The sequence below is a fragment of the Sander vitreus genome, chromosome 15 (assembly GCF_031162955.1).
Source record: "Sander vitreus isolate 19-12246 chromosome 15, sanVit1, whole genome shotgun sequence".
In the NCBI taxonomy this organism is placed as follows: Eukaryota; Metazoa; Chordata; class Actinopteri; order Perciformes; family Percidae; genus Sander; species Sander vitreus.
Genome location: NC_135869.1, coordinates 15932169 through 15956982, shown reverse-complemented (window position 1 = coordinate 15956982; position 24814 = coordinate 15932169). Strand labels below are relative to the sequence as shown.

Sequence of the window (24814 nt, the reverse complement as noted above, 5' to 3'; positions counted from 1 at the left end):
ATGATGAAAAAGAGATGTAACATTTGCTCTTAACTGAAATATGCAATATTTTGAGCAATAATTTGCTAGTTTGGTCTTCATATTGACACACAGGGTTCTAACACAGTCCTATGTATTTGTTATCTAAGCTAAGTAGGTTATCTAAGGTTGAATATGACAAACAAGAAGTAAAAAAAGAAAACAGAATACTTGAGACATGATTAACGTTTATTGACGATTTACAGAAGAAAAGTCTCAGTGGCTCATATTGTATGAACTCATGCCTCAGCCGGATCCTGTATCTCATTCAGCAGAGTCACTTCCCTGAAAGTAAGAGAGAGAATTAGTACTTGTAGTACTTGTATAGTAAGAATACTATAACATTCAGTATTGATGGAGAAAGCAATGCAACATTTTATAGAATGTAAAAACCATGGCTTGATGAAGTATATGCATATGGTCAATACATAACACTGTCAAAGAGATGGAAACCGTTACCTTTCCAGCATCACGGCTCTTGACTCTCAGCTTGTTGACCTGGGACTCAGCGATGTCAGCACGCTCCTGAGCTTCCTCCAGCTCATGCTGAACCTTTCTCAGCCTGGACATGTGAGTGTTGGCCTGCTCCTCCTGTGAAGGGTTTAGAGTTATATTAATTTAGTTGTTCATGGTGATATCATTATAACATCCACTGCATGATTAGTCACATTAACATAGCTGACTTACAGCCTCCTCAGCCTGTCTCTTGTAAGCCTTGACTTTGAGCTGCAGCTTGTCCACCAGATCCTGAAGTCTGGTCACATTCTTCTTGTCCTCCTCAGTCTGTACAGATAATCAATACTCACTTATGGAGTGTTTAAGCAGAATCAAGCAGTTGTGGAAGAAGTATTTAGATGTTTTACTTAAGTAAAAGTAGTAATACCACAGAGTAGAAGAAGAAGAAGCCCTGCATTCAAAATATTACTTAAGTAAAAGTACACAAATATGATCAGATAAATGTGCTTCAGGTAACAAAAGTAAAAGTACTCATTAAGCAGAATGTTCCTTGTCAATATTAATGCAATTTACCCAGTTATAATTGGGTTAGTATTTGTGTTTATTTCCCAGCGTAGCTCCACTCTACTTACAGTATACCTGACTATAGTGGTCTAATCAGGCAGGGTAAATGGAAACGTGCGGGTGCAGAGCCTATAATTTCCCCCAAAAATATAGTGGAGTAAAAAAGTATATATTAAAGTAAATAATATATAAGTAAAAATGTGCCTTGAAAATACTCCAGTAAAGTTCAATTACCTCAAACTGTACTTAGGTCAAAGCCAAACCATCAACTATCAGCCTATGGGAAAGCGCAACAGCACAATTATCAGACTTAATGACCTCAACGCCACAAGAACTAGAGGAGAGCGACTAGGCAAGGTGTGATTTCTGTTTGTTTGTTTCTTTTGTTTTCCTCAAGACCGCAGAGGGTGGGGGGTGGGAGAGGGTTTTTGTTCTTGTTCCATTTGTGTTCATCTGTTCTCTGCACCACCTGACATTGCCTGGCATGTATTGTGGAGTGTATTCTGTATGCATGTATGATGAATGGTGCTAAAAAATAATAAAAAATTGATCCCAAAAATAAAAACTTGTACTTAGGTAGTACTTAAGTAAAAGTACTTTGTTACTTTCCACCAAAGGACTAATTCTGGTAATTTTTAGTGAAATTAAATTTACCTGGTAGGTCAGCTCCTTCACTTTTCTCTCATATTTGCGGACACCTTTAATAGCGTCAGCTCCACGTCTCTGCTCACCCTCAACTTCAGCTTCCAGCTCACGCACCTGGAATGTGATGATATAAATAATAAATAAATTAAGTTTTGTACAAGGATTTGAGTGCAGAGGAAGAAAGGAAAAGTTTGATGCATTTAAAGCGTGATTCTCATTCTTCAATCGTTCTGTGAGCATTTATATACAGTACATACCCTGGACTCCAGTTTCTGGAGCTGCTTCTTGCCGCCCTTCATGGCAAGGTTCTCTGCCTCATCCAGACGGTGCTGCAGGTCTTTTACTGTGACCTCCAGGTTCTTCTTCATCCTCTCCAGGTGAGCACTGGTGTCCTGCTCCTTCTTCAGCTCCTCGGCCATCATGGCAGCCTGAAATAAAACAATGTTCTCTAATTCTTTCATAATCTATAATAAACTTAACATTATCAATGCATGGAAGTAGACCAAAAACATAACATAGGTGAGTTAGAGATGTAAACTCACATCAGTGATGGCCTTTTTGGCTTTCTCCTCAGCATTTCTTGATTCCTGAACTAAATCCTCCACTTCACCCTGAACCTGGACAAAGTCAGTCTCCAACTTCTTCTTGGTGTTCAGAAGACTGGTGTTCTGAATATTAAATAAAGAGCCACATTTAATTTCATATTTATAATGAATTTTTAAAGTAATAGTTTCTTGTGAATTGAGAACAAACCTGAGAATGAAGCAGTCCGACACGCTCACTAGCATCAACCAACTCTTGCTCAGCCACTTTGCGTCCTCTCTCTGTCTGCTCCAGAGCGGCTCTCAGCTCCTCAATCTCAGCCAGCATCAGGCCATTTCTACGCTCCACCATGGCAACCTGCTCCCTCATGTCTTCCTGTCCTCTGACAGCATCATCAAGGTGCAGTTGGGCATCCTGAAAAAAGAGTTAATATTAATTTCTCTTACTCTCAAACCTTTTTTTTCTTTCATTCAGTAATCAAATAAATCTCACCTTGAGCTGTCCCTGGACATTTCTCAGTTGTTTCTGGGCCTCAGCAGCCTGCCTGTTGGCATGGCTCAGCTGAATCTCCATCTCATTCAGGTCTCCCTCCATCTTCTTCTTGATTCTCAGGGCATCATTCCTGCTCCTGACCTCAGCATCCAGAGTGCTCTGCATGGAGTCTATCACCCTCTGGCTGTTCCTCTTGATCTGCTCCATCTCCTCATCCTTCTCTGACAGCTTTCTGTCAATCTCACTTTTGACCTGGTTGAGCTCAAGTTGAATACGGAGAATCTTGGACTCCTCATGCTCCAGTGTACCCTGCAAGACAATTCGTTTTCGTCGAAACATATTTGAAATTAGTTAAAAGAACTAATGGCATAGGACACCATTAAAGGAATTGTTGCAATAACAAACAAATTAAATATAAAAATGATACCTCTGCTTCCTCCAGGGCAGTCTGAATTTCAACCTTCTCACTTTCTATAGTCTTTTTTGCTTTTTCCAGCTCATGGATGCTTTTTCCAGTCTCACCAATCTGTTCAGTCAGATCTGAGATCTCCTCTACAGAGAAAATACAAAAAAGAGAAACATTCTTATACCCTCCACAACCTTAAAATATTATTATTATTTGCCTTTAAAGTAGATAGTAGTTGACATACGCTGCAGGTTCTTGTTCTCTCTTTTCATGGTCTCCAGCTGATCAAGAGCCTCCTCATAAGAGTTCTTCATTTTAAACAGTTCAGTGCTGAGAGAACGAGCCTCCTTTTGGGCTCCTTCCAGCTCTGCCTGGCTCTCCTCATATTTCTGTTTCCATTCTGCCAGGACCTAGAAGGGTTCATTAAATAATTACTTAATTATATTTGTATGTGTTTCTTGTGATTAAACTGGTTTTGATGACCAGTTTAACCATTTACCTTATCAAAGTTCCTCTGCTTCTTGTCAAGGTTGGCAGCCAGACCATTAGCTCTCTCCACATCAATCATGAGGTCCTCCACCTCCGACTGCAGCCTCTGCTTGGTCTTTTCCAGAGAGGCACACTTAGAGTTCACAGCCTCAATGGATTCCTCAGCATCCTGCAGGCGTTGGGCAAGCTTTTTCCTGAAGTGAAGTAGTGAATTTAATTCAGCAAAAATATCTGAATTGGTAAACTATTGAATTAAAATCATGTGCAGTATTTATGAAAAAGTAAAAAGGTTTCACTTACTTTGCCTCCTCCAGTTCTTCAGTGCGCTGAATAGCATCAGTCTCATATTTGCTTCTCCACTGAGCCACCTCACTGTTGGCCTTGGACATTCCACGCTGCAGCTCAGCCTTGGCCTCCTGCTCCTCCTCAAACTGCTCTCTGAGCAGATCACAGTCATGGCGGGCTGACTGAACAGCATGGGCCAGGGCGTTCTTGGCCTGTAAATTCATAATAAGAAGCACTGAAGTCTTAATTACCAGCCAAGACAGTAACGCTGGTATTGTTTTCACCTTGTGTGTGTTTGTGTGTGTGTGTGTGTGTGTGTGTGTGTGTGTGTGTGTGTTTGTGGTCTTGGCAAAATGTGTTCCTGGACACACTTACTGTAGCATTCTTTTTTTACTGTAACATACATTGAAATTCATGTTTTTTTAAACAGAGCTGTGCTGTCTGACATATTTAATTCGGTTTACAATAAGTAAATGCTCTGCATTCATTTGTCGTGCCTTAGCTATGACTGGAGATATCATACCTGATAGACAGCCCAAGCACACATTGCATTATAAAGTGGACAATGCAAATATAAGATATTTTACCTTCACTTCCTCCTCAATGTGTCTCTTAAGCTCTTCAATCTGCTGAGTGTAAGCCTGTTTGCCTCTGGTGAACTGGGAAATAAGAGCTTCCTTCTCCTCGACCTGGCGAGTGAACTCACCTGAACGAATAAGAGTAAGAAAACGTTTTGGATGGCTTCTTTCATACCTGAAATATTGCTGAAAGTGCTTTACATTAAAAAGAAAACAAACTATTTGAAATGATAGCACAACACATAGGTAAGAGAATAATGATTCATATGAAATTGTCAGTTTTCTCTAAATAGAATTACATACAATACATAGTATGTGACCTCAGTAACTATGCTGTAACCTATACAAATCACACAGTATCCATTTAAACACGTAACCCAATCCTCAATTTGGAACATCGGAATAAATCATATCTGAATTTAAAAGAGGCACTTATTAATATAGTATTACACATTTCACATCTTTGGATACACACCGTTCTCTGTTTGCAGTCTTGCCCTCTGTGCACCGAGGTCATTTAGCTGGCGAACGTTTTCATCATTTTTGCTCTTGATTTCACTTAATTGGTCTTCAAGACTTCGGCACATTTTCTCCAGATTGGTCTGTAATTGGCATGTAATTGACAAGACTCAAATGCTGTGAGCAAGGAACTTACTGGTCAGATATTCTCTATTTATTCTCCACTTTCATTATTTGAAAATGTGCTGAAATTCTATGTAATTGTGTTTTCCTGTAAACAGTGCATACCTTTGCTTTGGCAACAGACTCCATGTTGCTGGAAAGGTCATCAATCTCCATCTTGTACTCGCTCTTCTCCTTCTCCAGCTTCTGCTTGACACGTTGGAGGTTGTCGATCTGCTCTCCCAACTCTGCAACACTGTCGGCCTGCTTCTTGCGGAGAGCTGCTGCGGTAGCTTCATGCTGCAGGGTTGACTCTTCAAGATCACGACGCAGCTTCTGGAACTCAGCCTCACGCTTCTTGTTCATCTCAATCTGAGCGGCTGTTGCTCCTCCAGCTTCCTCAAGTCTCTCGCTGATCTCCTCCAGCTCCCTGGAGAGGTCCGCCCTCTGCTTCTCTACCTTCGCCCGAGCAGCCCTCTCAGCCTCAATCTCTTCCTCAAGCTCCTCAATACGAGCCTAGATTTGACGAAAGTAATATCAAGAAGGCTTTTTAACTTGAGAATGTTGTTTTTTATTAACTGACTTTTAAAATTCATATGCATTACATTACCTGGAGTTCCTTGATCTTCTTCTGAAGCTGAGCACCAAGAGACTGTTCATCTTCAATCTTGCTGAGGAGCTGGCTGGTCTCAAAGTCCTTCCTGGAAGAGCAGAACAAAAACATGTTTTGCTGTTATAGTTGACTCAGGATCATTATGTTGCATTGTGGCAATAGTAAAATATTTCGGTTACACTTTACTTGAAGGTATCTACATAAGAGTGACATGACACTCATGAACGTGTCATGAACATTATAAACAAGTCATAAACGTTCATGACATAACGCTTCTGTCATTAAGTGTCATTCGGTTGTTGTCATGACAAGTTATGGTTAGGGTTAGAGTTACGGTTAGGGTTCATGTGTCATGACAGTGTCATGTGCAAGTAAAGTGTCACCAAATATAATAATAACAAGTACTTCTTCAGTTTCTCATCAGATTGCTGCTTGTCATTCTCCAGATCCATTATGGATTCCTGGGCCAGTTTCAGATCTCCCTCAAGCTTCCTCTTGGCTCTCTCAAGGTCCATACGGAGCTTCTTCTCTTGCTCCAGTGATCCCTCAAGCTTTTGAAATAAAAAAAGTTTTGTATTTGCACAGTGGGACATCAATCCTAAGACCCAAACTGCTTTGTACTTTAATAACTCTGAAAGCAATGTTCTCTTACATCGTCCACTTGCTGTTCCAGCTTAGTCTTGGCCTTGGTCAGAGTGTTGACTTTGTCTTCCTCTGCCTGGAGATCATCAAGTGTTTGCTGGTGGGCCTCTTGGAGGGCTTTCTTCTCCTTGGTTAACTTGGCAATAGACTCATCTTGAGATGCCATCTCCTCTGTCAGGTTTTTCACCTAAAGAAAAAGGAAGGAAGGGTACATTTTGTATATAACTTAACATCTATACAAATTAGATTCTGTAGAAACACTTTAGCATTTTGAATCAGTCTATATTTCAAGTTGTGTGAACCTTGTTTTCTGTGGCATGTTTCTCCTTTTCCACTTTAGCCAAGGTGAGCTCCAAGTCATCAATGTCTTTCTTCAGCTCAGAGCATTCATCCTCCAGCTTCCTCTTCTTGGCGGTCAGCTCTGCATTCATTTCCTCTTCATCCTCCAGTCTTTCGGTTGTCTCTTTGAGTTTGGCCTCAAGTTGGATTTTGCTCTTAATGAGCCCCTCACACCTTTCCTCAGCATCAGACAGGTTCTCACTTTCCTATAGTTTAAACAATATATGTCAAACATATTTAAAAAATGATATAAAGTGGGTTGCTTTGGTACAGCAAAACATTTGATTGTTTGCCTGAAGAAGATCTGACAAATAGAACATGAAGTCTGCTTTTGCTTTCTACTCACAGATGCTACTTGCAGTTGCAGGTCATTCTTTTCCTGCAGCAGGGAAACCATCTTCTCCTCCAGTTCCTTCTTCTTGGCCAGGGCAGTAGCCAGGTCTGTTTTCATCTTTTCATAGTTATCTTTCATCTGAGCCAGCTCCTTCTCAGTCTCAGCACTCTTCAGAAGAGGCTTGATCTTGAAGTACAGATGCATCCATGGCCAGTTCTTCACATTCATGAATGATCGGATGTTGTACTGGATGGCGAAGATTGCATCTCTAATAAAAAACATTAACAATATTGCTTTTGTTTAACATCCCACTGGAATTTAAGAAGTAATTCAGTATGCTGTATGGCAATCTTACCTCCTCTCCATCATCTTAGCAAACTCTCTCCTCATAAGGAAACCTCTGCAAAGAGCCTGAGTCATTGTCACCAGTGAAGCCAGTTTGTCATCTCTCATCTCTTCCAGGGTACCCAGCAGACCAGCTTTGAAGAACACCTGTGTTGTCGAGTGAAGGCAATTAGTCATTAGCATACATGGATAAAACAGGACAACTGCACAAGTAGAAGTCTGTAAATATTGTCTATAAGAATTAACCTTTGTGTGTCCAAACTTGTACTGAGTGTGGTCCACATCAATGGAGCCCAGCAGCTTTTCTGAAGCTTTCTTGTTGTCAATGAACTGTCCCTCGGGGATGACACTAGCATTTAATACTTTGTATCTACAAGAGAAAATATATATATATATTTACCTCACTCCTCAGCCCCATGTTTCACATCATAATCACTTTAGTTATTTCCACTGACAATCACCTCTGCTTGAAGTCACCATAGAGGATTCTGCTGGGGAAGCCCTTTCTGCAGATTCTGATGCCTTCCAGCACACCGTTACACCTCAGCTGGTGGATAACCAAGTGGTTCTCCATAAGACCTGCACATTGTACAAAATAAGTCAGTGTAAAAAGCATTTAGGCTAGTCTTTGGTTTCAAAAAATACAAAACAACAACATCAACAATACCAACAACAGCAACAACAACACAAAAAGACCAAACCTGGTGTCTTTGATTCATTGGGAATCAGGCAGCGCACAAAATGAGGATGTGTGCTCCTCAAATTTGTCATCAGCTTGCCCAAGTTCTCCTGTGATGCGAAATATTATTATTTAAAACAAAAGTCAACTTCAAAACATGAACCAATCAGCTCAAATTGGATCAAACTGGAAACATACCCTGAAAAGAGCAGACACAGTCTGGAAGGAACCACCCTTCTTCTTTCCACCACCCTTTTTGCCACCACCAGATTCTGCATTTTAAAACATAGTGCCAGCAAATAATTAACTCTTTATTCATTGTGCCGTTTTATTTCCTATGGGAAACCATATGGAGGAGTTACAGTATTAGCTTCTTACCCTCGGTCGAAGCATGGGCTGCATACAGCATTGCCAGCAGTTTGTTTGCAGATTTTTGGTAGAGTTGAACAACTGAGTCATTCAGGGGGTCCTTGTTCTTGTCCAGCCAGCCAGTTATATTATAGTCCACTGTACCAGCATAGTGAATCAGGGAGAAGTGAGCCTCAGCCTTACCCTTTCCAGGCTTGGGCTTCTCAAAGGCCTTGGTCTTGCCAAGATGCTGATCATGCAGCTTGTTCTTAAATGAAGTGTCTGTAGCCTTGGGGAACATGCACTCCTCTTCAAGAATGGAGAAAATGCCCATTGGCTGAAAGGAAATGTCATATTAAAAATAATCAACAATTAACACCGCACTCAGAAAACAGGATTTTAGTTCTACCTGACAGATTTGTTTTACCTTCTCGATAAGCTCAATGCAGGCAGCCAAGTCCATACCAAAGTCAATGAACTCCCATTCAATGCCTTCTTTCTTGTACTCCTCTTGCTCCAGGACAAACATGTGGTGGTTGAAGAACTGCTGTAGTTTCTCATTGGTAAAGTTGATACATAGTTGCTCCAAGCTGTTGTACTGTAATTTTAGAAATATAATCAGTCCCAAGGAAAAACATTGATGACAAAATTCTGTTCTTTAAATTACTCACATCAAAGATCTCAAATCCAGCGATATCCAACACCCCAATGAAGAACTGTCTTGGCTGCTTTGTGTCTAGCATCTCATTGATACGGATGACCATCCACAAGAACATTTTCTCATAGACAGACTTGCACAGAGCACTGACAGCATTGTAGACCTAGAAATAAGGATTTTAGTGTGGTAACTTCTTAGAATAATGTTTTTATATCAAAATGCAAATATGTCCCAAAACTTTTAAACGTCACATTTTCTTTTTATTACCTGTGGTACAGTCTGACCTTTGGTCACCATCTCGTTTCCAACCTTGACTCTTGGGTAGCACAGGGCTTTTAGCATGTCAGCTGAATTCAGGCCCATGAGGTAGGCAATTTTATCAGCCTCTGATTTAGGAAAGAAAAATGCATTAATACACAGAAATGCACAGGATCTAATAAAGCAATGTTAACACCATAAAGTAAGATGATTGATTTTCCTCCTGCAATTTTGACACAGATGACACAACCTCTCTACCGCTCTATAGGTTATCTCATGTTGCTTTAAAAACCTACACATCAGAGTGCTCACTGCCGGTCCTTCTTTGTCTAATTGGCATTCAACCAATATAATCCGTATAAGTCTTAGCAGTGTAGTTGTGATGACATTCTTGCAGTATAAGTTTATGCAAAAAAGGTGAGGTGTTTGTATTTAAAGTGATGTGCTTTGATGTGACAAGATGTAATTTGATTATGTAATATCACAATATTAATACAATTACCCTCAGTGCCATCAGGTTCACCCTGCTCCTCACGCTGTTTCTGCTTAAATTTCATGTTACCATGATGCATCACAGCTCCAGTCAGCTTGTAGATGGCAACCTTCTCCTCAGCAGTGAAGCCCAAGATGTCAATAGCAGTCTGAAATTCATGCACAGCATATCCTTTTAGAAAATGTATATAAAGTTATTCTGACATTCGTCTGCTGTTATTCTACAAAAATACTATCAACTTACATCGGTTGCAATGAACTCCTCCACATCATTGATGCTTTTGACAGTGATTTCACCCTGACTGATCATATGGTAGTCATAAGGGTTGGTAGTAATTAGAAGGGCCTCTGGAAGAAATGAGAGGAAATGCATTAGTGAGCAAATTTTTTTGTTCTATTATTTGTGTATTGTGTTATAACATACCCAGGAGCTCAGGCTTGTGGCCAGTCATTAGCTGATAGAAGATGTGGTAGCTTCTCTCAGCAGACAACTGGAAAGTGACACGGGACTTCTCCAGCAGATCTGTGAGTATTTGTTAGATATAAAGAATTGATGATGAATGCAAAACAAAACAAAAATGCAACATAATACATTTTTTAACAATAGTAATTGTTGACAATGTTGTCCACTGCCTATAAAAGAAAAATAACTTACACGTTTCAATATCAGCTGAGGCCAGCTTGCCACTAGAGCCAAAGTGGATTCTGATGAATTTACCCTAAACATTTACCAGAAAATGTCAGCTTCACTCTAAGTAAGCATAAGAAAGTTATGTGAAGGTCCATAATATGAATACTTACAAAACGAGAGGAGTTGTCATTCCTCACAGTCTTGGCATTACCATAGGCCTCTAGTAGAGGGTTGGCTGCAATGATTTGATCTTCCAGCGAACCCTACATAGAGACATAATGAGGCTGTACAAGATTATTCAACAACAATCAACTGTGGCAAACATTTTTAGCTGACAACCAATTTTACCTGGATTTTTCCACTTTCTGGTTTCTTAGCTCCAGCCACTGCAATTGTTGCAAAGTACTGGATGACACGCTTGGTGTTGACAGTCTTTCCTGCACCAGATTCTCCACTGAGGAATTATGGATAATATTTATTTCTCAGCAAGATGGTCATAAAGTTCCAAAAGAATTATCTTGACAAGTTTTGTTACACTTACGTGATAAGGACAGACTGGTTCTCACGATCTGAAATATAAGCATATACATTCAAGTTAAACCTACAGTATAAGTGAGATTTTTCCTTGTTTCATCCCCTCAAATTCGGTGGTAACTTATATCTTACCAGTGAGCATGAACTGATAGGCATTATCAGAAATGGAGAAGATGTGGGGTGGAGCCTCAATCCTCTTCTTGCCTCTGTATGCATTAACAACCTGAGCATCGTACACAGGAAGCCACTTGTAGGGGTTCACGACGACACAGAACAAGCCAGAGTAGGTCTGTAGCACAATAGAGAGAAACATTATCACATGCACAGATGCACAAGACTTACAGATAAAAGCACACTACATTTTAAGATCAAAGCTTACGTAGATCATCCATGATGCAAAACGCTCTTTGAGGTTATACAGCACAGCAGGCTCATTGAGGTGGGTCATCATGGCCATGTCTTCAATTTTATCGTACTTGGGAGGGTTCATGGCATGGATGTCCTCTTCTTTTACAGTGAGAGTCTGAATAGGAAATACATTTAAAAAAAGATAGTCATACAGTCTCATATAGTTTATTAAAATGAATCTCATTATCCTTTGCTGAAAGTCTGTGAAGTAAAAAAGCTAATATTATTCAAATGTTTTCAAGAACTGTCATGTCAAACTCCACTGTCCTTCCGGTCGTTGTTTGATTGTACGATTAGACTTACCTTTGATTCCTTTCCTTCTAGTGCCAGTGTCTCAACTGTGGCTTTGCCACCCTCTTTTTTTATGAGTTTTCCTTTGGAATACATGTTATCAGGATCAGCCACAAAGAAGGCTGTTTTGGCATCAAATGGAGCAGTCTGAGCCTCAATCCGCTCCCTCTCTGGTTTTCGGAGGTAAACGGCCGCGGGGCCATAGGCCTCCATCTCTGCGTCTGTGCTCATGATGGCACCTTAAGCGCCTGGGGTTAAGAAAAGGTTATACATACTAAATTTCTCTAGTATTTGTTTTGTTTGGCCTATCAGGTAAGTTGTGTTTTGAAATTGTGGCTATCACTTGAAATAAACTAGAAATTACCTCCTTTGGTCCAAACGGAAGATGGAGTCAGGTCTGTTCTTTTTTTATCCTATTAATGAACAGTCAATCATGAGTACATACATCTTTAGAGAAATATATTAATCTCTAAAATATGCACATATTATTTTTTAAGTATTTACTGGCATCACATTTGTGCAGTAGCACACCCAGTGGAAATAAATACATGAAAATAAATGAATTTTTAATTATAATTATAATAATAAATTATGCTTCTAGGCACTGACTGACTAGAGACACATCAATTACTACTTACACAATACTAATAAATTAAAGCTGTTGTACTTACCTGAGTAGGAAGCCTACCAGTTATCGACAGAGTCCTCAACAGCCTCTTTTATAGAGGGAGGACTGTCTCCTCAGTAGGTGTGCCCTGCTTAGTTTGGTCATGCATTCTTCTCGTCTTGTGCTAATCCTGTGACATTGACATTGACATTGATTGAGAGTACCTTGTACTCATTTGTCACAGTACAGTAGGTATTTTTTCCCTCTGAATGGTCTGACCAACTGAATAGTCAAAAAGCATAGTAATAGCAAAACGATAAAAAAAAAATTGTTACATAAACAATGGCTATAGACTTTATGATATATGTATTTGTAATATTAGATTTTCTAACACATGACTTACAAGCTTTTGCATCACACATCTATTAATGCATATGCTTACAATACAGTTTATACATGCATTTTAATTATAAAAGTATAGGATTGATGTTTTTGAGGATTTTATATGTTTTGAATCCATATAGAAAAGTATATTATATTGAAACCAATGAATGTACTTAAAAGCAACACTGGTTTTAAAATCATGATACTTAAATTAGTTAAAATATGTATAAATATTGCAGAGGTTGAGAATATATATAATATTCTTTAAACAGTAAAGATGTTGACTTAATCTTTTGTGATTGTAATCATTATTACAGTTTGTTAATCAATGTAAAATAGAGAGTTGTGTTATTGCCTTTCATATTTACCGAACATTCTTTCTTCAGAAAAAGAGATGACCTTGAGAAATGACACCTCAATAGGTAGGTGGGCTACTGTACAGACGTGTTGCACACAAGCTATTGCAGTAGGGCCAGAGGTCTTCAGTCATTTTTCTTTTTGACAACTTGTGTGTTAACCAATGTAAAATAAAGAGTGTTCGCCATTTCTTCAGGTATTGACTTATGATTTATTATTTTAAGTTTTGGAGATCACCCAAATGCGACTAACATTTGAAGGACATTGACACATGTCAGATTTGGTAGTACAATAAAAACGGTGGCAACTATTCAATTAAACAGTGTCAGAGCCATTCCATTTAGTGTTACAGAAGTAAAAATATTTAAGTGTCGTTAGACGTATGGCTCTTATTGTTCCCAGTAATTTCACAGTATACGTGTATGTCATCTGCTAATATATATTGTAAGTGTTTGTACACTATATAATATATGCTTTTCATTAACAGACAGATATGTCACCTACTTTTTTCAATAATAAAATGTTATTTCCTTAATGATCTTCAATGCTAGTGATATTAATCTTATTGGAGTGTGCTATAGCAGGCACAGGCTGGGGTCTTGAAGAAGCATGTAAATGTCACTGGTATACAGTTGCAGGACAACAGCCCACTTCAGATGTCTGAAATAAAATTGAGGCTGAGCACCATTCCATAAAAGCTGCAGAGGGAATGTTTATCGCATTGGAATGGAGTTGATGAACAGTTGCCATCTAGGCAGAGAGAAGACCCAAAATAAGTCATATGCCAATAAACAAGATGTTGTAGATTCCAGACCTACATTAGTCCATTAATGAAAAGTGTATCCAGGATTAATGTAAAGTAAAAATTTGAAATAAGTGAGGGAAAATACATTTGTACTTTTACTTTTTCCTTGATGTGTGTATTTTAATATGTATTGTTGACTGAAGTTGTGTTATTGCCTTTCATATTTATCATATTCTTTCTTTCAAAAAAGAGATGACAAATGAAGAAATGAGAAATGAGAAATGACACCTCAATAGGTAGGTGGGCTACTGTACAGACGTGTTGCACACAAGCTATTCAAGTAGGGCCAGAGGTCTTCAGTAATTTAACTTGTTTGAGCCTTGGTGTGCTTGAATACATTATATGCTATTTTTGCACAACAAAAGGCGGGGATTTAGTTGTTTAGCTATGACTAAAAACTATTTCTCAGTCTGCATCATATAGAGATGAGCCATTACATTCATCTGGAAGCAAATTATTCATCTGCTAAGGCTGACAGTTTGTTACAGATGTTATGTATGGCTACATGTGTCACCTTTAATAAAGAGCATGTTGTGCACACAGGGCCACTTATACTGTCTCACTGTGAATGTGACATATTGTACATTACTTTATGGTTTACTTGCTGGGGATACTTTCAGCTTACCTCTATTTTATGACTGCACATTTTGTGTTGCAAATTACGTTATACACCACTCAAATTATATTCTTTTTAAAAATACATCTAAGATTCAAATGCAGCACGTGTGGAGTACATATTAGCAAGGTTGTTTTACTAATGAGAAAACGTTCAAACTTATTTAGCATTATTACTGCAAGTGTAAACTGTAAACTTAAATATGAGTCAGTTTCTATAGGCTATAATGCAAGGACCAAGCACCCTTTTTATAGAAGCTCCTTTGTATGTCCTTGAGTCTAGTAGATGAATACTGTATACTGTAGATGAGCCCTGGCACTCAGCCCACTCTTGACCTGAAATATGACATGCCAAACACATCTGACAAGGAGGAGCCTGAGAAGATTTAAAAGAGTTTTTAAAAAGTTACACTCCTCGATGACTGGGTAGTAACATTGAGAGACTAAAGGTTGTGTGGGTTAAGCTCTCTCTACTTTTCTTTGTTTGGTTTGTTTCAAGCTTTCAGAATAAAGGAAACAAAAACAAAACATTAAAAAAAAAAGAATAAAGGAAACAGACAGAAGAGGGAAGGATCTCTGTTGTGCTTACTTTATAAAGTTCATTTTTCAGGATACATGGAATTGACATCCTGACAGTCTAACATGAAATGCAATGATTTGTGAAGAGATAACAAATTAAAAGGAGAAAAAAGAAATTTGGAGGAGGTGCATCAACAGTAAAGCTTACTGTATGTGCTTCAGAATAATATATTATATATATTACTTTACATTCAAATAATCATGATTTTTTTTGTGTTGTGATTCTTTATTTTACGTATGTAAGCACAATGAATATTCCTGTAAACCATAAACAATTGTGTTCGCTAGTAGACACTTGGATCAGGAGAATGTCTGGCATAAATTGAAGCAGCTCTAACCAAAACTCCTTAACAACTTGTTATGAGTGAGACCTGAGACAATAATAAATAGTAGTTATTTTTGTGAAGTTAAGGCATATCATTGTAGCATGCCAAATCACTCATTTGTTCATCAAAGACAGTGTTGATAGGGCATACTGTTTTTGTCATTCTAAACAAAGGAAATTGTCTTTACACATGCCTTGGTGGCCACTCCCCTGCAGTTGTTAATAAGCACAACAAAGCCAATGTCAACTGCTAAAAATATCTTGGTACACAAATGGACAACCAGTCTGGACAACCAGTCTATAGTGTCCACATAAATAGCGTCTTCCCTACAGGTCTAACAACATGTGCTTCCCATGCATACAGGGTTTGGTGCCACAAAGGCAAGAGCACATTTGACTGCATAGACTGTATAATAATAATGGACAACAGGACAGAGGCTTATCATTGCATATCCATGGCACATGTGTACATTAAAATAGCTGTGCACTTGGGTGTTAGGGTTAGGGTTTTAATCTTGAACTTTGACCCTCTCACAATGTGTTTTCAATTCAATTTCAATTTTATTTATTTGTCAAATCATAACAGGATTTATCTCAGGACACTTTACAGAGTATAGAGTAGGTTTAGACCACACTCTATAATTAACAAAGACCCAACAATTCCCCCCCAAGAGCAAGCATTTGGTGGGACAGTGGCGAGGAAAACTTCCTTTAAACAATGCAGAAACCTCGGACAGACCCTGACTCTTGGTGGGCGGCTATCTGCTGCTGCCGGTTGGGACACAGAGACACTGATACAGATATACAGAATATGATTAATAATAATTACAGCAGTTGGTTGATGAACAGTGGCAGTTATAGTAACAATAAAGATAAAGAACTATGACTAGAAATAATAGTAGTAGCAGTGCAGGGCGTAGCAGGGTGTTGGGCAGGACCACAGCTGCGGTAGCAGCTGCCAAGACGTTTTAGATGCCACCCCAATCCAAGGAAATTTGTGAGGCAAGAAAACATAAGGACTCCAGGGAATAAGCTCCCCTGAGCTAAGTTAGTAACAAGCATTACTGGGACATGAATGCACAGATGGAAAGAGATAGGAGCTCAGTCTAAAACTATAGCAGTATAACTGGAGACGGTCCAAGGCAAACATGAGCCAGCTTACAAAGGTGTGGTATAGATGACTCTGACAACTATGAAGAGAAGCAGAGTTAAGTTTTAAGTTTTCTTTTAATCAAAGTTAATTGGGACATGTCTCATGTCTAGAAATGCCTTATTCAGGCTAGCTGGTAATTTAAGGGAATGTTTGCTGATTTGAGTGACCGAGGAAGAGATGGAGTGACCCTGCCCGGAGGAAGCCCGGGCCCCTGTCTGGAGCCAGGCCCAGATGGAGGGCTCGTCAGCGAGCGTCTGGTGGCCGGGTTTGCCACGGAGCCCGGCCGGGCACAGCCCGAAAAAGCTACGTGGGATCCATCTCTCCATCCCATGGGCCCACCACCTGTGGGAGGAACCGCTGGGGTTGGGTGCGCTGCCACACGGGTGGCAGTGAAGGTCAGTGGCCAGCAGACGCTGGCTCTGGGGACGTGGAATGTCATCTCTCTGTGGGGGAAGGAGCCGGAACTTGTGCGGGAGGTGGAGCGCTACCGGTTATATCTGGTGGGGCTTACCTCTACGCACAGTCTCGGTTCTGGAACCATACTCCTGGATAGGGGTTGGACTCTTTTCTTCTCCGGAGTTGCCCAGGGTGTGAGGCGCCAGGCGGGTATGGGGATACTCACAAGTCCCCGGCTGAGTGCCGCTACGTTGGAGTTTACCCCGGTGGAGTTTACCCCGGTGGACGAGAGGGTCGCCTCCCTACGCCTGCGGTTGTGGGGGGGAAAACTCTGACTGTTGTTTGTGCATATGCACCAAACAAGAGTTCGGAGTATTCAACCTTCTTGGAGACCTTGAGTGGAGTCCTGCATGGGGCTCCAGTGGGGGACTCCATAGTTCTGCTGGGGGACTTCAACGCGCACATGGGCAATGATGGAGACACATGGAGGGGCGTGATTGGGAGGAACAGCCTCCCTGATCTAAACCAGAGTGGTTGTTTGTTGTTGGACTTCTGTGCTAGTCATGGATTGTCTATAACGATCACCATGTTCGAACATAGGAATGCTCATAAGTGTACTTGGTACCAAAGCATCCTAGGCCAAAGGTCAATGATCGGCTGTATGTTTTGGACACTCGGGTGAAGAGAGGGGCGGAGCTGTCAACCGATCACCATCTGGTGGTGAGTTGGGTCAGGGGGTGGGGGAAGACTCTGGACAGACCTGGTAAGCCCAAACGGGTAGTGCGGGTAAATTGGGAACATCTGGAGGAGGCCCCTGTCCGACAGACTTTCAACTCACTCCTCTGGCGGAGCTTTTCGTGCATCCCTGTGGAGGCTGGGGGCATTGAACCCGAGTGGACAATGTTCAAAGTTTCCATTGCTGAAGCTGCAGCGAGGAGCTGTGGTCTTAGGGTCTTAGGTGCCTCAAGGGGCAGTAACCCACGAACACCGTGGTGGACACTGGTGGTCAGGGAAGCCGTCCGACTGAAGAAGGAGTCTTTCCGGGATATGTTATCCCAGAGGACTCCGGAGGCAGTTGCAAGGTACCGAAGGGCCCGAAGGGCTACAGCCTCTGCCGTGAAAGAGGCAAAGCAGGAGGTGTGGGAGAAGTTCGGAGAAGACATGGAGAAGGACTTTCGGTCGGCACCAAGGTGCTTCTGGAAACCGTTCGCCACCTCAGGAGGGGGAAGCGGGGAACCATCCAAGCTGTGTACAGTAAGGATGGGACGCTGTTGACCTCAACTGAGGAGGTAATAGGGCGGTGGAAGGAGCACTTTGAGGAACTCCTAAATCCGACTAATACGCCCTCTATGGTAGAGGCAGAGCTGGAGGATGATGGGGGGGGATTGTCGTCAATTTCCCTGGTGGAAGTTGCTGAGGTAGTTAAACAACTCCACAGTCGCAAAGCCCCAGGGATTGATGAGATCCGTCCAGAAATGCTTAAAGCTCTAGTTGTGGAGGGGTTGTCTTGGTTGACATGCCTCTTCAACATTGCGTCGAAGTCTGGGACGGTGCCTAAGGAGTGGCAGACTGGGGTGGTGGTTCCCCTTTTCAAAAAGGGGGACCAGAGGGTGTGTGCCAATTATATCACACTTCTCAGCCTCCCCAGTAAAGTCTACTCCAAGGTGCTGGAAAGGAGGGTTCGGTCAATAGTCGAACCTCAGGTTGAAGAGGAACAATGCGGATTCCGTCCTGGTCGTGGAACAACGGACCAGATCTTTACTCTCGCAAGGATCCTGGAGGGAGCCTGGGAGTATGCCCAACCGGTCTACATGTGTTTTTCGGATCTGGAGAAGGTGTATGACCGGGTCCCCCGGGAGATACTGTGGGAGGTGCTGCGGGAGTATGGGGTGAAGGGGTCCCTTCTCAGGGCCATCCAATCTCTGTACGACCAATGCGAGAGCTGTGTCCGGGTTCTCGGCAGTAAGTCGGACTCGTTTCAGGTGAAAGTTGGCCTCCGCCAGGGCTGCGCTTTGTCACCAATCCTGTTTGTAGTATTTATGGACAGGATATCGAGGCATAGTCGGGGTTGCAGTTCAGTGGGCTGGGGATCTCATCGCTGCTTTTTGCAGATGATGTGGTCCTGATGGCATCATCGGCCTGTGACCTTCAGCACTCACTGGATCGGTTCGCAGCCGAGTGTGAAGCGGCTGGGATGAGGATCAGCACCTCTAAATCGGAGGCTATGGTTCTCAGCAGGAAACCGATGGAGTGCCTTCTCCAGGTAAGGAATGAGTCCTTACCCCAAGTGAAGGAGTTCAAGTACCTTGGGGTCTTGTTTGCGAGTGAGGGGACAATGGAGCGGGAGATTGGTCGGAGAATCGGCGCAGCAGGTGCGGTATTACATTCAATTTATTCGTTGTGACGAAAAGAGAGCTGAGCCAGAAGGCAAAGCTCTCAATCTACCGGTCAGTTTTCGTTCCTACCCTCACCTATGGTCACGAAGGCTGGGTCATGACCGAAAGAACAAGATCCAGGGTACAAGTGCCGAAATGAGTTTCCTCAGGAGGGTGGCTGGCGTCTCCCTTAGAGATAGGGTGAGAAGCTCAGTCATCCACGAGGAGCTCGGAGTAGAGCCGCTGCTCCTTCGCGTCGAAAGGAGCCAGTTGAGGTGGTTCAGGCATCTGGTAAGGATGAGGCACATCCAGCTGGGAGGAGGTCTCGGGGAAGACCCAGGACTAGGTGGAGGGATTATATCTCCAACCTGGCCTGGGAACGCCTCGGGATCTCCCAGTCGGAGCTGGTTAATGTGGCTCGGGAAAGGGAAGTTTGGGGTCCCCTGCTGGAGCTGCTACCCCCGCGACCCGATACCGGATAAGCGGATGAAGATGGATGGATGGATGGTTTGCCGATTTTCTGTTCTGCCGCACGCAGATGAATGGCAGCAGTACCCAGAGGTCTGTGTTTAGCAGCAGGTAAAACTCAGTTGGATGACTCGCTTCAGAAGTGTTGAAAATCGGCATCGCAGCGCCATAGACCTTTTTCACGGCATACATGTTGACATGTCATAGTAGGAAAAGCACACGTGTATTCAAAACCATTAAAGGGGTGATAGAATGATTATATAGGGTATTTGACACTGTTCCTTAAGGTCTCCTAATAGGGTATGTAACATTGGTTGGGCTGAAAATTGCCCGAATGCTATTTTATTAGGCCCTTAACTACCCTGTGAATATGGCTCTATTTGGAACAAGAGCTTTTCTTCCAAATATGGTATGCTCATGAATATTTAGATGAGCTGCGTGCTGATTGGTTTGAGCGAACCATATAGAAACACATTGGAGACAAGACAGCAGGTCTCATATTTCAGACACTGCAAAGTTATACATTGTTTGTCGGGCTATTTTGTAATTAAATTCACTTCTGAGACTTTTTTAAGCGAGAAATCAACTATATAAAGCTCAAATATGGGCCGTTTTACGAAAATTGATGGCTAATTGCAAATTTGGTAAGACGTGTCGGACTTTAGCTAGGAGCTCCACACCGTCTGACGAGAAAGCGGCAACCTCCATACCCCGTGAAAGTCACCGTATCCCTGGGTACTGGACTACTGGAATACTTGGGGCTCCGTGGAGCTCCGTGGAGCAATTACACAATTTAGTAGCTATATTCACAGTTTGAATTTCGTCACGCCACTTATATTACATCTACCTCAAGGTCTTATGAAGCTAACAATGGTGTCCGATTTCAATTTAATGCATTTTTGTGAATTTCAGAGGAATTCTAAGAGGAGGTTAGCTAGCTCTCATTGATAGAGCTCCATCCAGCCGCAGGCTCTATCATTGAGACTCGCGGACAAGAGGCGTTTATTTCCCCGATCGTTTGTTTAAATAACTCAACACATTATAATTACATAAATTATAAGATTAACTGGAGATTAATCTGGTAAGGATGCCCCCTGGGCGCCTCCCTAGGGAGGTGTTCCAGGCACGTCCAGCTGGGAGGAGGCCTCGGGGGAGACCCAGGACTAGGTGGAGGGATTATATCTCTAACCTGGCCTGGGAACGCCTCGGGATCCCCCAGTCGGAGCTGGTTAATGTGGCCCGGGAAAGGGAAGTTTGGGGTCCCCTGCTGGAGCTGCTACCCCTGCGACCCGACCCCGGATAAGCGGATGAAGATGGATGGATGGATGGAACCTGTGGGAAGAGATTGCTGGCGTAACAAGCTTGCTGACCGCGCTCTCACTCACACACACCGTCCATTTAGCAGGAAGAGGGGAGCTGCAGGCCCTGGAGCTCTGTCAGGGCAGCGGCGTTTGGTAGTCCATTAACCCAAAAAACGGTGACTTTGCACGGGTATGGAGTACCGTGGGCTGCCAGCCGTGACGGAGCTCCATCTACCTCACAGCAGGCCGGGGTCTGTGAAGGAAGGCAGGCCGGGTGGCGAGGCAGCAACACAGGCAGCACCGGCCGCTGAACTCCGACACACAGTCGGACAAAATTTGCAATTAGCCATCAGTTTTTGTAAAACGGCCCATAAACGGCCTCTACATAGTTGATTTCTTGCATAAAAAAGTCTCAGAAGTGAATTTAGTGGTAAAATAGCAGATGAACAATGTATACAATTTCTGAGATCTGCGCGACCTATTCAGAAGACTAAGCTGACCTCAGATCAGTGGTGTAGCCTATGTAAATGTTTGGGCTTGACAAAGCTAGAGACTAGAGCCAAATGAGAAGGAGCTTTGCCTGTTTTCAGAGGCAGTTTCAAATTGTGAGATTTGCAGAGGAAAGAGGTGTCAATGGGATTTCGAGGTTCTATGTATGTCCTAGTTACCCACTAAACTGTCATTATTCAACTATGACAAGGTAAAATCGGTTTTGCATTCTATCACCCCTTTAATGATGGCTGCATTCCACTTAGGAGAGGCCCTGGTATTGTGCATGCTGACTCACTGAAATAGCTTACTGGGAGACTTGATGGAATTGAGCCATCATTAAGGTTATCAATTTCAGCTGTGCTTTTCCTTCAATGACAAGTCAAAATGTCTGCTGTGAAAAAGGTCCATTGCAACCATAAACAACACTGGCCTGGCCGTGTCATACTCCTAGCTCCAACCTCTCGTCAAAAATCGACACATCCGGTTGCAAAGAAAAACAGAAGGCTTCAAAACGGAAGACCACAAACCACTAGGTGACTTCACGGATGCTACATCCACTAATTGTATGTCTATGGTTGTAACCAAGGAATCTTATAGAGATTTATAAGTGTTCTTGATTGTAACATCATGTAACCAATTGTATACAGTATATAGTTGCATCTATGTCCTTTACATTGGGATTTTGCATTATAGGGGCCACCCTAGCTGTGCCAAATAAATAAATAGGAAACCCTCACTCTTCTGTAGACTGTATCATGTAAAGGAAACTTGTTCAATAACATTTTCACATTTTCTTATCTTTCATTAAAAACAAAATATGGTAAGAACCCTTGAAAAAATGTGATACACCCTCATACTAAACCTGGTTTCACCTATATTCCATTTTAAATTGTGCTACCTTGGTGCATTGAGTTTGGCTTTGGAAAAAAAACACTGTCAAGAAAATCTTGTTCTTATTAATTACATATCACAATAGGTTGTTGATAATTTATGAACTCTGTTAAAAGTTGTCTAACATATGTTGCCCCATACTCAGCAATCTCAGACTGAAATTAAATTAAATAAATAAAAATAAAATGATTTACGTTGTCAATTTTCAAATCACATTGCAACATGTTCACTGCTGCTTCATTTCATGTTTGTGTTTATGAATGGACCCTGTTGGCAATAAGTAGGACAGGTCATAAATTTGGAGTGCTTAGGATCCCTATTAAACCCTATTAATTTATACTGAATGTGGCCCCTCTGAACACAGCCAAGCCACAGGAGAGTACTTGAATACTTGCAATGGTTTAGAGCTTATAGGCTACTACTAAGCCAATTGTCATTCCATAACAGTTGATGTCTTTGTGACAAGTGTCATTGGCTCTATGATAATCTCAGGCAGCAACTTGCCAGTGGTTTATGTGAGCTTAATTTATAGACTGCTTTTGTCCGTGGCCATGTGAGAGCCCAACACACTGCACTAACACACGCAAATAGACAAAACAGAAGCAAATGAAGAAACATCCTTCCCAATTTGACGACACATGCACAGCCAGGCAACACCATCAACAATTTGACAACACATGCGCAGCATTTATGAAACATCTTCACCAACGTGACGACCGTGGATGTAGGTGAAGACCATATATGTCTATAGTGACTACACATGCACATAATTTAGAAAAATCTGAAACAACACAACAGAAACTGTTTCCAGGGGACACAAAAAGTGGTACACACGACTGGGACACACTGTTGCCATGGTTTTTGGCTGATTAAGTTATTGAAGTCAGCTATCAGTTAGCGGTGTTGGAAATATATTTTTACCTTGTGATCGCATAGTCTATTAGTGCAGATATCTGTTTGTAGCCAAGCGTTAATGTGTGTTAAGGTCAAATGCGTGAGCACAGTGCTTCAGGTTTGTTATTTGCTACTTCATCAACTTGTTACTTGTGATGTTAATGCTCAATAAAACATTTTTTGTTTTTAAATACTACACCGGTAATGTCCACAGTGAATTGAAAAAATGGAAACTGGTGGGTTATTAATGGTATATTAACACAATTTTAATATTTATATTTGATAATATATTTTTTATTTGCCAAGTTATTAGCCAAGTAGTGGCCGGGTTGGATCAGTGGGTAGAGCAGGCGTACATATACTTGGAGGTTTATGCCTCGACGCAGAGGTTCTGGGTTCGAATCTGACCTGTGACGATTTCCTGCATGTCTTCCCTCACATACTGTAGCTGTCCTATCAAATAAAGGCGGCAAAAAAAGAAGTTATTAGCCAAGTACATTTAAACATACATTATGAGGAATGTATCCTCCTTACTACAATAATTAAAACAGCCATAGTTCGGCGTCCGAGGACCAACTCCAGTTGTAATGCCATGCCAGTACATAAATCAAGGGCAATGGCAGGAGTTACCTAGCTCTCATCTAGAATGTAGGAGGAAACCCACACGAACACAGAGATAACATGCAAACTCCACACAGAAAGGCCCCCTTCAAACTAGTACTCAGCAGTGTCTACTTGCTGTGAGGCAGCAGTGCTAACCACTGAGCCACCGTGCCAATAATGACTTTCAAATTTGGAGAAGCCTTGAAATGTCACTGGTGTATAGTTACAGGACATGCAAATCTCAGATATCTGAAATACAATTCAGGCCATGGTCTTTCCATTAACACTGGACAAGTGTTGCGTATCTCATTGGAACTGACTTTAATAATACCTAAAGAATATCTATTCCATGAAGTGTATAGTCATGTTTGTGCACAATTTAGTCTTATAAATTAAAATCAAAGCACCTTATTAATAGTTTATATCGCATTAATGTTTTTGTGCCATGTCAGATGTATATTAGACCTTAGTTTTGGACGTCCCCACCACCTTTGGATGGTCTACAGTTACAGGGACATCTCATATCCCTGTAATAAAATTAAAATGAGGTAGTATTTGATCGGCCATTATTTAACTCCCTAAATAGACATGAAAACACTTGCCAACTCTTTTGGGATCAAGCCTAAAATAAGGTCCTTTACAAAGCAAAATGAACTAAAGAGATGACATCTAGAAGTGTGATACAAGTTTCCTTGCCAATCCTGATGGTTTATGGCCATTATGGCATTTTTGAGTCAAATTGGCAAAAAACATATAAACATGGAAACACTTAACCCTGGTTGGCTCTTAGGACACATATGGATTTGAGGGGATTATGTGATGACTTACTGTAAAGTGTCAAAGTGACCAATACAAGTGTTTTCCATTTCCACTTTATAGCTTCTTATCTCCTGATACTTA

General features: G+C 41.5%; 1 protein-coding gene across 1 annotated transcript; it reads right to left on the bottom strand.

The window, feature by feature from the left end:
- Nucleotides 1-282: 282 nt before the first annotated feature.
- On the bottom strand, nucleotides 283-11900 carry LOC144529784 (myosin heavy chain, fast skeletal muscle). Its single transcript, XM_078269077.1, has 39 exons — nucleotides 11682-11900; nucleotides 11350-11493; nucleotides 11103-11259; nucleotides 10978-11005; nucleotides 10785-10890; nucleotides 10607-10699; nucleotides 10461-10524; nucleotides 10230-10328; nucleotides 10050-10153; nucleotides 9816-9954; nucleotides 9323-9441; nucleotides 9069-9218; nucleotides 8825-8995; nucleotides 8428-8734; nucleotides 8248-8321; nucleotides 8072-8159; nucleotides 7832-7949; nucleotides 7617-7740; nucleotides 7381-7517; nucleotides 7038-7293; nucleotides 6655-6897; nucleotides 6363-6539; nucleotides 6116-6261; nucleotides 5708-5798; nucleotides 5224-5613; nucleotides 4952-5078; nucleotides 4486-4604; nucleotides 3914-4110; nucleotides 3624-3807; nucleotides 3369-3534; nucleotides 3146-3270; nucleotides 2719-3027; nucleotides 2437-2640; nucleotides 2226-2351; nucleotides 1941-2111; nucleotides 1693-1797; nucleotides 706-801; nucleotides 478-609; nucleotides 283-303 (listed from the first exon to the last, which is right to left on the bottom strand). The coding sequence occupies exons 1-39, from the start codon at nucleotides 11898-11900 to the stop codon at nucleotides 283-285; spliced, it is 5826 nt and encodes a 1941-aa protein (XP_078125203.1).
- Nucleotides 11901-24814: the final 12914 nt, after the last annotated feature.

Excerpts from the sequence above, each read along its gene's own strand:
- LOC144529784 (XM_078269077.1), bottom strand. The coding sequence starts at position 11,900 with ATGAGCACAGACGCAGAGATGGAGGCCTATGGCCCCGCGGCCGTTTAC. Across the intron at positions 11,260-11,349 it reads TTGCATCATGGATGATCTAC|ACCTACTCTGGCTTGTTCTG; the intron begins GTAAGCTTTGAT and ends ATTGTGCTACAG. Across the intron at positions 10,700-10,784 it reads CAGAAAGTGGAAAAATCCAG|GGTTCGCTGGAAGATCAAAT; the intron begins GTAAAATTGGTT and ends GTCTCTATGTAG.